At 26.1% G+C, this 15,799-nt stretch overlaps 1 protein-coding gene across 2 annotated transcripts in view; it reads right to left on the bottom strand.

The window, feature by feature from the left end:
* Positions 1-1,697: 1,697 nt before the first annotated feature.
* LOC145829195 (uncharacterized) overlaps positions 1,698-15,799 on the bottom strand; it is a 34,010-nt gene continuing 19,908 nt past the window's right edge. Inside the window, exons 9-15 of one of the 2 annotated variants that reach the window (XM_082936924.1) lie at positions 15,344-15,459; positions 10,936-11,185; positions 10,154-10,435; positions 8,856-9,761; positions 4,578-4,724; positions 4,078-4,247; positions 1,698-2,474 (exon numbers count right to left, since the gene is read on the bottom strand). In XM_082936924.1, coding sequence (XP_082793050.1) covers positions 2,285-2,474; positions 4,078-4,247; positions 4,578-4,724; positions 8,856-9,761; positions 10,154-10,435; positions 10,936-11,185; positions 15,344-15,459 — 2,061 coding nt within the window. In that variant the 3' untranslated portion in view covers positions 1,698-2,284. The remainder of the gene's footprint in view (positions 2,475-4,077; positions 4,248-4,577; positions 4,725-8,855; positions 9,762-10,153; positions 10,436-10,935; positions 11,186-15,343; positions 15,460-15,799) is intronic. The other variant, XM_082936925.1, reaches the window with a different exon arrangement.

Below are 15,799 nucleotides of genomic sequence, written 5' to 3'. Positions count from 1 at the left end.
GCTATATTTATTCCAGTTAAACTAAAATCTTAAGTCTTTCTTGTGTTTTCTAAAAGTGTAAAATAATCAGAAAATTTTATAAACTTAGGAATAGAATAAAAACAAAGCGTCTATTTGATTATTTTGAAATATTTGTATGGACAACTTTATAACACCTGATACTAACAATTTACAATTAGTAAAATTAACTTTGTTACCTAGGAAAATTACTCATTTAAAATTTAACAATGTTTAGCTTTATTGATGTGTGACCGGTTAGATTATATGATTAGAGCGTCTAGAAAAGCAAATTTCGCGTTTTTACAATACACAGTTGCCATACTGGCCACATTTTTATAGTTCAGATGGATGTTTTCAAATTATAAACTATGCTAAACAGTTAAGGTTACAACAAAGTCAAGCGAAAGTCAACATAGCTTAAGCCTGGACTTATTTATGCTGTGAGACAAGTTCAAGTTAACAAAAATTGGTCATAACAAATCGATCATCAGACCACAAGCCTTCGGTAGATTGTGACCAGTTTTGTCCTTTTTAGGAGTCATCATAAGCTGAACAGGTTACAAAAGTACGTGTTTTTTTTTAAATATTTTGTTAGTAAAAACTGACATTCTTTGAACTACTATATAAAATGTATAATACTAAAGATTTTCTAAAATACAATAAACAAAACTTGATGCTTAAAATTACCATTTTTCAATATTTTAGCTAGTGATTTACATATGATAAAAATAAACTTTTTTGGGAAAACAGTTTTTGAAAATTGTACATTTCAAATTATTCTAAAAATTATAAACGCAGTATTATATCAAAGTAATAGTTTTATAAGTACTTTTCGTTGCAATCACGAAAAATAATCTGAAACTAAGTAAACTTAAAAAAAACTACATTTTAAACTAAAAATACTATTACAACCATAAAGCAGTTAATAAACAATTTTTTGACTACAGGTTGATATTGTAGTTTTTTAGTAAACTAATATTGCTAGTTTAGTCTTAACTAAAAAAAATTTTTTGGTCACATCTGTAAATTACGAAAGAATGGGTACTAATAAGACTTTATCACAGTGTAGATTTTAATATCTTATTAAATATTTTCGGTCTTCTAAAGCTGTAAAATTACCTAAAATTTGTTATCAAGTATTGAATAATACAAGTAACTTTAGTAAAAGCGAGTTTTATTATAATAAAATCGTATGAAGCAAAATAAAATAATTTTGAAGCATTAAATTAAGCAACAAATTATAGCTTAAAGACAAATAAAAACATTAATACAAGTCTAAGTTGAGACATAACACTTAAAATCGAATGTTAAATATAAAAGTTCTTTGTATTACCATTTTTCATTCAAAGTAAAGTATGTTTAATTAGAAGTAGAACATTTAATAGCAAAATACTAAAACTAATTAAAGTAAAACAGTAAAAATATAATATTATTTTTAAAACCTATTTAAACTAGAAGTAAAATAAAGTTAAAAAATTGTTTTCACAAGCGACTAAAAATGTTACCAGGCTTTAAAATGTTTGTTTTAATGCTTTTTGAGCAAAATAACTAATTGAGGATTTTAAAGTTTTAATAACAATACACTAAAATAAAATTTGTTAAAAATCACCAAAAGCCTTAAATATTAACATTGAGGTTTTAAAACAATTAACTACAGATAAATTTTAATAATCTAAAAATGTAAAAGACGCAACAACAAATAAAAGTAATTGAATTAAATGAAACGTATTTTCACCGAATAGTAAGAGCGAGTTATAATTTGTGATTATAAATTTAAAAGGCATCAAATATTTAACAAAGAGCATTTTTCAATTCTAAGCAGTTTTTAATGTTATACAGAGTTTTTTCAGCAAAAGGTATAACTCCGCTTTAAATACTTGCTAATTAGTTTAAAATAAAAACTGTTTGTTTCTTTTAAATAAAATACTTTTTCAATTAGTCTTATGCTAAGTTTTTTTCTTATCTGAATTAATTTAACTCTACATATATTAAGGTAGTTAATAACTGTTCTATTTTAAAAGCTATCATATAAAGAATCTGTTATTAAAATGTATTGTATTTAGTGGGACAGTTTTTAAACAACTAAATAATTTTACAATAATACAATCAATAATACAAATTATTTTATCAATAAAATTCTGTTAACAAAATGTAATCATTTTTGGGTTAATAAACTAAAATTCATTTTTTTGTCAGTTTCAGCGAAGACTTTACATTGAAAACTTTAAAACTTTCTTTCAACAAGTAAAAGTGACGTCGAATTCAGCTTCCTATGACGTCACAATCACTCGGCCTCTTGCTTTATGACGACGTTCTCGACCTTCTCCTGAGCTGCTGACGACACCACAACTGTTTCGGCCGGTGACGTTTCAACTGCGGTGTTCGCAGGTGACGTTTCAACTTGCGACGTGATCGATTGTGACGTAGGTTCCGAGCTTTCCGTCGTCACTATTTCAACTCCCGAAGTATTTTCGCTGAAAAAAAATTTAAGTTAATATTTTTGTTCATTTTTTTTATGTTGATCTTTTTCTAAGTTTTATGTCTTAAAATTTATTTTATGTTTTAAAATGTTAAAATTTATTGTGTTAGTTTCAAAAGTGCCATATGACAAAAATGTGATTAATAAAAGTACTTTTAATTTTACTTATATATTATAAATACTATTACTGCAATATATAAAAATTAATTATTTTTTTCGATTTACAAGTGGATTTGATTAACTAAATTAGAAACATTTTGAACTCCAATCAAATAATAACTGAACAAAAAAGCTTGAAATACTTGTTAAAAAATAAAGCAAATTGATAACAATAGTTGATAATAAAACAAACAAATGATTCAGGTTTATTTTTAGCCAAAAATTTCCGGTTTTTCTGTAAGTGATGATTAATCTTAAATTGCAAAAATTTTTGTTGAATAGAAATCTAGGTCATGTATAGAAATAATTAATTATAATTGCCACCAATATTTGCAATTAACAAAAAACAGATTCAAAAAAAGTACTTTTAACCATACTAAAACTATTGAGTTTTAAGTATTTCGCATGAGGTTTTTGAAAGTATAAGAACGACAAAATAAATAAATTTGACATACAACTACATGCTTCTTAAATCATACAGTTTTATTAATATAACAACTATCAAACTTATTGGTTTTACGAATAGCTTTGTTTTACGGTTAGAAATATTTTGAGTTCTTATTCCATAACAACAGAAAAAAAATTTTTCAAATATTAATGATAATACTTCACTAGAAACCAAAATAAAATGGTATAAAACAAAGTTAATAAATGATTCAGACTTATTTTTAGCTAAACTTTTCCGGTTTTTTTTGTAAGTGATGATTTATATTGAATCGCAAAAACTTTTGTTGAATAGAAATCTAGGTCATGTATAGAAATAATTAATTATAATTGCCACCAACATTTGCAATTAACAAAAAAAAAAAATTTAACTACTTTAAACTTTACAAAAATTTCAATTATTTTGCATGAGGATTAATAAATAAGAATAACAAATGAAGGACCTTTTCAAATTTGAAATATTCTAAACTGTTTTCTAAAATTTATATAGTTTTATTGATATAACAAGTGTTAAATTATTGGTTTTACAAGTGAATTTGTTCAATTGAATCAAAAATATTTTGATTTCCTATCTAATATTTTAATAACAATAAAAATTGAAATACTAGAAAAATTTTGGAAAAAAATTATAACGAAATGATAATAATAAGAACTAAATAACTATCAGACTTATTTTTAGCTTAACTTTTCTTGTTTTGTTTTCTGCTTAATCATGATTTACACTCTACTATAAAGTTTAGAAATATCTAAAGTTATTGTTCGACTTTATAAAAATAATTAAAATAAAACCTAGTACGAAGCCATAAATAGTTTATAACAGAAAAATTGTAAATAAATGATTCAGACTTATTTTAAACTTAACTTTTTTAGTTTTCATGCTTAGTGATGATTTATATTGAATCGCAACAATTTTGTTTGAATAAAAACTTGGGTCATGTATAGAAATAATTGCATACATTATAATAATAAAATATTTACATAACAATTTAACCAACCTCGTGGCAACTTGCTTTTGTTGAATGTTTGACGTCGTTGCTATGACGACCTGCTGCTGGTTGTTGGGCGGGAAGTAGTACAGCGGGTTGTTGTGGAGGGAATTTCCCTTCTGCGTGCTGTTTGTCGGCGACATCAACTGCGACAACGTGAATATGGTCGGCGTTGCGACCTGGGGAAAAATATTTTAATAAAATGATTAAAATATAAAAAAAGAAATAGTGTTTAGAATGACAGTGATTTTAAGCGAATAGTGAAAATTACTTCAAAACACAGGTTAGAAAGAATGTTTAGTGTTTTTAAATTATATTTGATTTAATTTAACAAAATATGTTTGTTATTTGCTGTATATTATCTGTTTAGTTCGATTTTTCTTAATTAGTTAAAATAAACTAATTAATTATTTTGGTCATTTTTGCTTTCTGTGAAGAATTGTAAAAATAACCATCAGAAAACATGATTTGTTATCAAAATAATATTTATTCTGGAAGTATTTTGCAACCTGCATGGGTCCCGGTGTGTTCAATGGGGACTGGAGCGAAGAGAGATGGGTAACGCCACTTGAGGGCGCTAAAGATCCGATCGGGAGGATCAGGTCCTTCTTACCGCCACTCCTCATTCGGTGAAGGGACTTTTTCGTGGGTGAGGTCTGTAAAAATATTCAGCTAAATAAGTGTGAATAGGGTTGTATATTAAAGAAAATAAGTTTTTTTTGAGGGTTTATGGTGTATTTAAACAAATAATGAAGAAATATGAATTTGGTGTTTCAACTGATATATTAATTACTTCTATGTACAATGTAATGGTAAAATGTATTTTAAATTAATATTCAAACATATATTTGCTCAAAAAAAAAGTTTTAGAGTTATACAAACTATTACACGTCACAAATAAATAATAAGTTTGTTTTGAACTGCATTAAAGTTATTTTTATAAATTTTAATAGAAACCATGTTCGTTATAAAATTCAAACTTAAAGTAAATTTTATGCGATTAGTTTATGAGTTATTGAGTTAAAATTTAATAATAGTTTCATTTTATAATTTCAGTTAAAAGTTAATTTATGAATATACCAATTAATTGTCTGCAAAGTTTAAAGTTATTCCGTGTCAATAATTAATTAGCATATTGCTAAATTTAAACAAGTTTTAGACAATTGTTTCTGTATATAACAAAATAAGTTTTTGACGTAAACGAAAGTAATTAAAACCACACAATTATATATACATATATTTCTATTTACTTATTTAAATAGAATTAGTTTGTCATATGAAGTTTCTATAGAAGCTCTTTTTAACTTAAGATGATGTACAAACAACATTGTGTTTTTTCATCAACACTTTTACATGGATATGTTGATACACACTTATATACTAGCTCTTACTTTTTTTTAACATAGCCTATAGTTGTTATTTATTTTCGATTTTTTTAATTCTTAAAGCTCACACGAAGTTTTAAGTTAATAAGTTTTTAAATTTTACATTATGTACAAGATTTCTTTAAAAATAAATATTCTAACAATAATGATTTTAGTTGTATTTTTATAAGATTTTTAACGTTTGTTATTTATTTTTATAGACAACATTAGAAAACCAAACACTAGTTTTAAATGATAATTAAAAAAATGCTAGAATTGAAACTAATAATTGAAAATAAGTTAAAAATAAAAATACTTTGTAATAAGTTTAATTTTGAATAATACATCTTTTCAATAAAGTAAACTACTATTAGACCCATATGACATGTATGGAAGTTATTTTTATTTAAATTCGTAAACATAAAGAGGTATTTACTTTTAAATCGAAATAATTGTTTTTAATTTTTTATAACACTTGTATCGCTTAAATAACTAAATTAAAATCACCAGTCATTGTCAAATTTAAATACAGGCTATATTAAGCAACTATTACCACCTAAAATTATATTTTAGGTCTAAACAATACATAAAACTGTTTCTTTAAAACTTTTTAAATGTTAGTTTCCAATATATATTCTGATTGAAAGTTAGTTTGAGTTAATAAATGTTTTACTGTGACCCAAGCTAATACGCATACCAATAACATACTCAATGGTTTAAAATTTGGATAATTAAAAAAAATTTAAACTAGTATAACTTTGCCTAATGTTGACGTTTTAGTATTTTATATCTTAAAAAAAAACCAAAATATTTACTTTGAAATTATTCGTAGAAGGTAAACGAAGTGTCTTATACTTTTTATTATTTTTTAATTATAATTTTCTACAATTAAACATATGTTAATTAACAACGGTGTTTAGAAACTAAAAAGACTTTGCAAGCTGTACAACAAAGTTTCATGCAAATTAGTATGTAAAACTATTTCACAAACAAAACAGAATGAATAAGTTTAATATAATTGCTGGTATACTTTAGCTCTGACAAACAATGACCTTTCAAACACAATCTTCAACTTTTAATATTGCAAGTAAAATAAGTTGCGTAAAAACAGAACTTATAAATAAGCTTTTAATTAACTGTGCTAGTTTTAACAGCAATACCAATATAGTATGTCAGTTTAGACTTTGTACAACATTCAGTATACTAAGTGGTACAACGGATCACTATTTTTTTTAAACCTTTAAAAGCTTATTAACGACTGATAAATTAAATTGTTTTAACTTTGTTCGAAAATACCAGATTAAAACTTTTTTTTTAAGTTGTCCACCAGTTATAGTTCTTTTTTCGAGTGTTGTAAACGAATTATATGTATTTTTTGAATTACTGAAAACTTTTTTAAGACACTTAACGTGTTTAAAATGGGGATGAGCTTAGCAGTGGTCTTCAATGTACCTATGTACCGATGCAAACTAGTGTGCATAGAATTTTTTGTACTGTGCACAGAAATCTTAGTAAGGTGTAGAAATGTTTTTTTTTGATAACGTTTGTTTTGTCTTTTTCTATGAAAAAGAGCTAGTTATAACATTAAAAGTAACAGTTCTTAAACCGTTATTTATATACTTTGGTACTCAAAACATACAAAATAGTATTTTTTAGTATTAATTTCATATTTTTTATAGTCTAGTGTGCATAGAATTAATTTCAAAGTAATTTAGTGTGCACAGTTTTTAAAAAGATGAAGACCACTGAGCTAAACGACGTCTAAAAAGGACAACTTTAAAACATCTTATTTTTAATTCTATTATTTAAAATATGGCATAAATTTTTTCTAAATAAAAACACGAAGTTTATTTATGGAAATAAAGGTACTTAAAGTTATCAACGCTTGATTAGAAGTTTGGTTAGAAGCTTTTGAGCTTGATTAGTTTTGATATAAGTTAAAATAGTCTCAATCAAATATGCGTACAAACTAGACTAATAGTGAATTCATTTAGAACTTTATTTATAATGTAGTTTATTATTCTACTTATCTGTTGCATTATTAAGTATAAAAGCGTTATACGAAAAATTGCTCACTAAAAGGTTGTATCAACTTCAAACGTTTTTATTTAAATTTGTTAAATACTGAAATCAATAACCACGAGCTTATTAATGGTGAAACATATTCAGAAAATTTCAAACTTTTTTATTAATATTTTAGAAGTAGTCTGCGAAGTTGTTGATGGCTTTGTTAAGGTCTAAAACTTTAAATAGCTTAAGGTCTATGACTTTAAATATTTTAATCAGTAACTTTTCATTCGATTTCATTCCTAAGACTTTTCAAGTTCGTAATTACGTGAAGAATTACAATTAAGCATTATTTTGAAAACAAAGGAATTATTTTTATAAGTAATACCAGTTTGTTTATTTTTAAATTAAATACTAGCCTGGTTATAAGCTAAGTATTAGTTATTTTAATCATTAATTTAAATGTATACTAATGATTTCTACTAAATTATCTGATTAAGTAAATTATCTGATTAACTAAATTATCTGTGATGCTAACATTGATTAAAATAAAACTTGCTAACCAAAAATTAAGTAATTGCGTGAAGAGTTATAATCAGGCATTATTTTGTTAACAAATTACGATAAGTAGGTATAAGGATCATTTAAATAACATAGGAACCATTTAAAAAATAAATACTAATTTGTTTATATATAAGCTAAATATTGGTCTGGTCATAAGTTAAATGAGTATAAGTTGTTTAGTTAATTAGTTCGATAGTATATTAATGATTATTACTTCGATAACAATTAAATTATCTGCTAACATTAATCATTATGCTAACATTGATTAAAATAAAACATGCTCACCAAAATGCAATAAATCATTTTGAACAAATCAAAGTGTTGTTAATAAAGCTAATTATAAAAAAGCAACAAAAAGACACAACAACAAAACTACAATCACTATTTTTGTCTTTCATTTTTATTTACTACGATTTACATCTACTAGACTAACAAAATCAAAACTAATGCAAAGTTTTTACAAAATAAAAAAAACAATTGCACAACTTTTTATTTTAAAAGTTTCAAAATTAGTCAAAACAACAAATATGTTATTGCTTTTTAATAATTGAAAAATAAAACGCATCAATTTGAGCTAAAATATCAAGTGAAAACTTGTGCAGTAACAAAAATTTCGAATATTTTGAGAATTATTTGTATTTTTTTTGTTACCGATATTTTTATTACGTAATATTATTAGTATTATAATATTAATGACTAAAAACAAACATTAATTATTTTTTTAATTTTTTTCTAGTACCATGCGTTTTTACTATGATCATTTTTGAGCAAATGTTAACCAACAGCTTTTTTACCCAAAAATATTTTAACTTTTCCATCGATTTTAATATTTTTATCGCTCACGTGACCAACCTTGCTGCTCGATGACGTCACCGAAACTTTGTTGAGGGAGTTTCCCTGCTCCCGTTCCGCCTGACCGCTTTCCTGACTCGTCTGTGGGAATCCCCTGTAAATGAACTGCGAGTTCAAGTAGACGCTGGGTGTCGCCATTTTGAGGTTGGGCGTCTGAAGCTGCCCCAGTTGCGGTGAATTCCCGTCGCCGAAACTCCCCGGAACCTGCACCTGGATGGCGTTGATGCTTATCAAGCGTTGGGGATTCCCCAAAAGTACGACCTGCTGCTGGGGGGTTTCCTTTTGTGACGTCACAGTAGATGGCGCCTCAAACACGTCATCGTCGACGTTGTCGCCGCTCGGTGTCGCCACAGCAGTTGGTGTTTGGGGGATTTTTCTTGCTGGGATGTCAACCTTCAGCATCTTTTTCTCCCCTCCTTCAGACGAAGCCAGCATTTTTCTCTTATGGGAATTACCCAGCGGGGCGGGCATGAGGTTGACCTGCGGTTGCGTCTGAGGGGAACTTTCTTTCGACGGGGTGGAGGTTTGGGGAGGGGTCGGGGTGAGGAGGACGTTGGGGGTCAGCAGGGCCGCGTTCGGGGTGTTCAGCGGGGCTTCGGGGGAGCCCGGGGATTTCTTGTTGCCGGTAGCAACCGACGAAGTTGCAGGATTGTCGACTATCGAGGGCGGCAGCTTCAACTTAGGGGATTTTTCTTGCTCGATGGTTTTGTTATCACTTGATTGTGACGTGACAGGGACCTGAAGGTTGGATCTCTCGGGGAACTTGAACACGTTCTGCTCGGATGATTTTTCCTGCTGGGGCTGCTCGCTAGGGGGCGCCTCTTTGCTTTCCCCTTGGACCACCGTCACCTGCTGGTTCTTTTCTTGGGTTTCCTCGTTGGTTTGTTCTTGCTGCGGTTGGACAGCCTGCAAAAGAAGTTTTAGTTTGTTTATTAGGTTTTATAAAGTTTTAGTTATAAGCACATATCAAGTCGCTTATATTTAGTAAATCTAGATAAGGGTCAAAATTTACCCTTAAAGTGAACAATACTTTCCTTTTAGGAACAATTTTGATTATTAAAAGTTAATTATTAACAGGAATCAAAATTGTGAAAAAGTGAAAAGATGGAAAGTTAATAGGAAACTGAGCACCTCTTTTTTTTTTTTTAATTGATACTACTTATCAGTAACGTTTATTTTTAACTAAGTAACCAACCAGATTCTTACAATAATAGAAACTTGTTTCAAGAAAGAAGAAAACAGTTAGAAAAATAATTGGCAGTATGAAAAAAAAATATATATCGATTATAATAAGTTACCTGATTATTGTTTTCCTGAACAGATATCAACTTGGTGTCCACCTGACTTATGAGCTTGGGCTGGTTTCCATGGTTACTGAAGAACATTATGGGGGTCTGCGGGGTCTGCTGCATCAAAATCGGGGTCAGCTGCTGCAAGTCCTGGGCGGCGACGAAATGGGGTTGCACCATGAAATTCTCTCCGCTGGGCGGCTGGTAGGGGATGTAGTTGGGGGTTTTCCCGTCACCGGAACCGTTCGAGATGAGGATGAGCTGCGGCTGCTGTTGGTGGTTGTCTTGGACCTGAAATAAATGTTTTTTAATTTTTTTATTTTGCTATAATGTTTATTATTATAACTTTTTATATATATTTTATAATTTTGCTGCTTCTGGTTGTTTGAACCTGGAAATTTTAGTTTTAATTTATTTTACGAGTTTTCGTTGCTTGTTGTTTTGTAACTGGGAATAAAAACCATTTTTATAATTTTAGATACATTTTGATACAAACACTTAACTTTAAAATAACATTGTTCAGTCTCAGTTTATCAAAGGTAAAACATGACAAGGATTATTTGTAAAATGTTTTCACTTTTCAGCAAATAAAAAGAGTTTATTCATGTTTGAAATACATACACATAAAAATTAATATTTTGTTGTTAATGAGCAGTTGGTTGCACCAAAATTGTATATAATAACAATAACAACTAAATATATTTATATATAATTAAATATATAAACACAAACTAAAATTAGTATATTCATTATTATATAAACAAACTAAATAAAAATACATATTTATTCACCTGCTGTTGCTGTGTGGTCGGTTGCACCAATATGTACTGCTGCTGGGGCTGCTGGTAGAAAACTTGTTGCTGCTGAGGGGTTTTCCCCGATTCCGAGTATTGCGGAGGAGGGTTGAACCTCTGCTGCTGGGGTTGCTGGTACTGGATGAGCTGTTGCTGGGGCGGGATCTGCTGTTGCTGGGGATACTGCGGTGGGGGCTGGTCGTAGATGAGCGTGGATGAGGCCACTGGGGGCGCTGGAGAGTCGTATCTGTTGGTAATCGGAAAGTTAGGAGCGTGAGGTAACTTATTTGTTCTTAAAAATTGCAAAAAGAGGTAAAGTTTGTATTTATAGGTTATTTATAAAGTTTGTACTAAAAATGTATAAAATTAACCTTAAGTAGTAAGTTGTGTGTTCTAAATAGTATTAATTGTAAAATAAAAACTTCCTTGAACTTTAAACTTTATAACCATTGTTTAAAACGGTTTAGGAAAACAAATAAACACTATTTTAAAATAATCAAAGATATTTATTATAAAAAATGTAGGGACATTCTATCTTTGTATTTTGCAATTTTAAATTGAAATACAAATTATGAGGTCGTGTATAAAAAAATCATCTGTTACTTAAGTTAAAAAAATTGTTGATCAAAATTGCTTTTACAGCCGGTTTAAGGTAAAAAAAAACAGAATTGTCAAGCTTTTAAACTAAAAAAAACTTTGTTAAGTACTTATCTTTAGAGCTTTACTAAAAAGACACAATTTTTTATTCTTTAGTTAGTATTTGATATATTTATCTTTATGCTTTTTAAATAATGGATTCTAGTTTAAAGTTTTCAGATAGTTTAGAATAAGTCTAATCTTTATTTAATAAATAAAAAGTTTAGTAAATTTTACAAAACTACTAACTAAGTTAGTAAGCTGAAACCTATTTTTTGTTTTGGTCTTGTAAAGAGTTAATATTATTTGAGATAACTACTATAGTTTTCTACCACAAGTAAAAAAAAAACGGTGTAACTCAATTTTTTAGTGACAAGTGTTTTTAAATCAAAATTAGTTCATACTAAGTTAGTTTTTTATTATGCACTAAAACTCAATCTTATTTCTTGTGATTTGTTTAATATGACTAAAACTTTTTTTTTCCTAATGGGTTTATTCAACTTACTTATCTCAGTGATTCACACACACTTTGCAAAAAATCTTAGGCTTTTTAAAAAAAACTTTATAAGTTCAATGTGCACACTAATATAGCTAAGTACTTATGTTAATCGTGAACAATTATTTCAATTCATTTAGTTTTTAACTTTTCTGTTTAGTATGTTGTTAACTATATCTTATTCCTTCTATAAAACTTGAGAATCATTAGTTTACTTGGTTATGTTTATTAGTTTAATTTATTTATGTTTTTTATTTTTCTTTAGTCAAGTTAAAAACCTTTTTGCTGTCCTTTAAACAATTTAAATTATTGCATTTTTTGAAACTTAAACTATCAAATATGAGCTTTTAGGGTTAAGTTTTGACCTCTTATGATCATAAAAATTTTGTAACTCAAGCTATCAACTGAATACTTAATACTTGTAACCGCTTGAGTATGATAAAGAGTAATAGTTTTCTGAATATTGTTCAAACACCACAAATAGATTATTACTTAATACATTTATTAATGAGAATGTCTGAAATCTAATCCCAGTTTAAACTTGAAACTTACTTCAAATTAACTTGATCTTATTTCTCAGCTTTATATTTTGACTTCCAAAGATTTATAATACTTAATTTTGAAAATATACTGAATTTAAAACTTTAAATTTATAAAAAAATAGGTGTTTTTGTTAAGCAGGTTGTATTTTAGAACTTCAAAGAACTATTTTTTATAACTTTAAAGTTCTACGTATATGAATATAATATTCTTTTCTATTTTAATTCAGTATTCTTCTTTTAAGTTATAATATATATAAACGATATCAAATTAAGTTTTAAATTAATCTTATTAAATTAAATTTATTGAAAAAAAACAAAACTTATACATCTGTCTAATAACTACAACCCTGAATCTAATAATAATAATAATATACTTGTTTTAGAACAATACAAAATAAATTATTAAAACAAAACTATATATTTTTCTATTCTTTATAATGCAAAAATTTTCACTAGAAAAGAAATAAAATCAAATAAAAGAAAACTAAATAAAGAAAAAAACATCAAAGAATATGGCTGCTCTAAATAGGTCAAAAAATAAAACAACTTTTCACAGTGTATAAAAAAAAACAAAATATAAGTTTATATAACTAATTTTGAAACAAAAACAACTTATATTAAAAACAAAATACTATATCTACTTCTAATTAATACTTGTAAGTTAAATAAACTAAAACATATATCTTTACATCTTATAAAAACCTATAATTCATATTTTGAAGATATAACTAATCTATATATTTAAAACTATAAAATAATTTATTAGAACAAAATAAAAGTATATCAAAAAGAAGCTTCAAAGATTTATAAAGCTAAGTTATGATAAAAATAAAAATAAGTATTTATAACGAAAGAAGTTAATATTGTATAAAACTAAGAATTAAATGTAATGATTTAAGATAGGTTTAAATAAAAACGAAATTAATTTCATTTTTAAAAGTTTGATTTACTAAGTAAAGTAAATAGAATCTTAGAAATATCAATTTATAAAACATATTTTCAATTAATAAAAATTCTAAATTCATTTTAAAATAAGTTTTGATTTCAAAGATAAACTTCTGTATATCTAAAAATTATTTAAATAATAATTATTTTATTAAAAAAATTTCTTTAGAAATATTTGCACTTCAAAAACTTCAAAGGCCTATTTTTTGTCTTTTCGACTTTCTTAATTTTTTTCTGAATAATTTTGGGCTCCTGTTTTATTATTTGGGGGCTGAAGACTTTTGGGTAAGTGAAATTTGGGGTGTTCAAATTAAAAATTGAACTGATTTGGAACGGAATCTGCATTGGATTTATTCTGAAAATAATATAAATATATTAAATTAAAAACAACTGAAATCTAAACTTTATCTCAAAAACTTAAATGTTTTAATTTATTTTAGTCTATAACTCACTCTGAAAAAAAATCTAAATTCACATACTAGTTAACATGTAAAATGATTTAAAAAACAAACTATTGAATTACTCTGAAATAATTAACCTTTATTTAAAAAAAAATAACTAAAAGATTATCTATATCTCTTCTGATAAACTAAATTTTTATAACTGTTTTCTAATATAAACTAAAATTTATAGTATTATCTTAAACAAAGTACTAAATTTAAACTAACTTTAATGGGTTCTGCATTGTATTTATTCTGCAAATAAAACTTTTTATTTTTTCAAAAAATAATTAACACAAAACTATCTCGAAAAATAAACTAAATAAATAAAAAATTTACAACTAAAATTTAACTCAAAAACAAAATTCTATATTAACTGAAATAACAAAACTTCTAAAAAAGTAGAATTATTCTGAATAACTTAACTGATACAACATTTGAGTGTCTACTCAACAAACTGAAAATAAACAAGAATTAAGCTAAATAAAATACTCATTTTAACTAATTAATACTTTTTAAATTTTTTGAATACAATAGATATTAACACCTTCTACAAAAAAAAAACACCAAAAGCTTAAAAAAAAACATTGTTAGAAGTCTACTTGATTCAAAACCTTGACAAAATTCAAAAAGAACACTAAAAACAAACGCAAAAAACACATATTTTACTATCAAATCTAATAAATACTAAAAAACAAAACATTTAAACCTGAACTGTGGTATTGTTAGGTGCCATGGTAAATGAAATAATCTGATGAAACATTTTATTTGTTTTTAATTGATAATTAATTTTGTTTTATTAATAATAAATTATATTTTTTTTGTAAATAACTTTTTTGATACTTGATTGAAAATGTAACGTATAAATACTTTTAAATGTCATTGAAAAGAACTGAAACACTACTTAATCTATAATACTTTTTATTAAAATTTACTACCTTTATATATCAATTAAAACCATAAGTTAATTTTAATTGTGAATTAATTAAATATCTTTTTATTTTTTGAGACAGATACTTTTAAATAAAATGATTGCTTAGAATAATAAACATACTTGACTAATAACTTTTAACTTGAACATTTCTTATAGTTTTAAAACAACTTGTTAATAACTGATAATTTTGTATCTAAAAGTTATTTTTATACTGATACTAGTTTATACTTAAATATGTTCACTTTTTAGTCTAACATGTTTATAAAAACTATAAGGTTGTTTTTAAAAAATACTTTTAAAAAGGAAATAACAAATTTTAGTAAAAATTAGTCAACCCTTTATTAGTTTTACTATAAATACTGTTTAGTTATATTACACAAGTATTTATTTTCTTATAGTTTAACAAATTTACCTGTTATTGTTAACATTATGAATACTGTTTGGTTGAGGCAAATAATAACTCGAATCGTTCTTTTCTAATTTGATGTTCACTTTTGAAATTTTCTTCGGTTGTTTAGTTCCTCTGTCCTGAAGAATAAAAACATGTATTTTAGTTAACAATTAACACACAATATGTTTATAATAATAAAAATAATTTAAAAAGTATATATTCATATTTCATAAAAAAATACTAAAACAAAAAACATAAAATCAAAATACATTTAATCAAAAGTTTATTTTATTCTTATTCTTACTTCTTAATTCAAAGTTTTGAGTTTTTTAGATATTAATTTAATAGTTTTGACACAAAAGTGTTTAAAATATTCCTTTTATTTAAATGCTTATCGATCAAGTTATTAAATTTAGATTTACCTATTTTAGTATTTAGCATTTATTTAAAACAATCACAAACTCATTTAAAGCTCGG

Source organism: Thalia democratica, chromosome 2 (genome assembly GCF_965202585.1).
Source record: "Thalia democratica chromosome 2, ktThaDemo2.hap1.1, whole genome shotgun sequence".
NCBI classification, from domain to species: Eukaryota; Metazoa; Chordata; class Thaliacea; order Salpida; family Salpidae; genus Thalia; species Thalia democratica.
The sequence above is the reverse complement of the archived record's forward strand: the minus strand, read 5'-3'. Positions and strand labels throughout refer to the sequence as shown.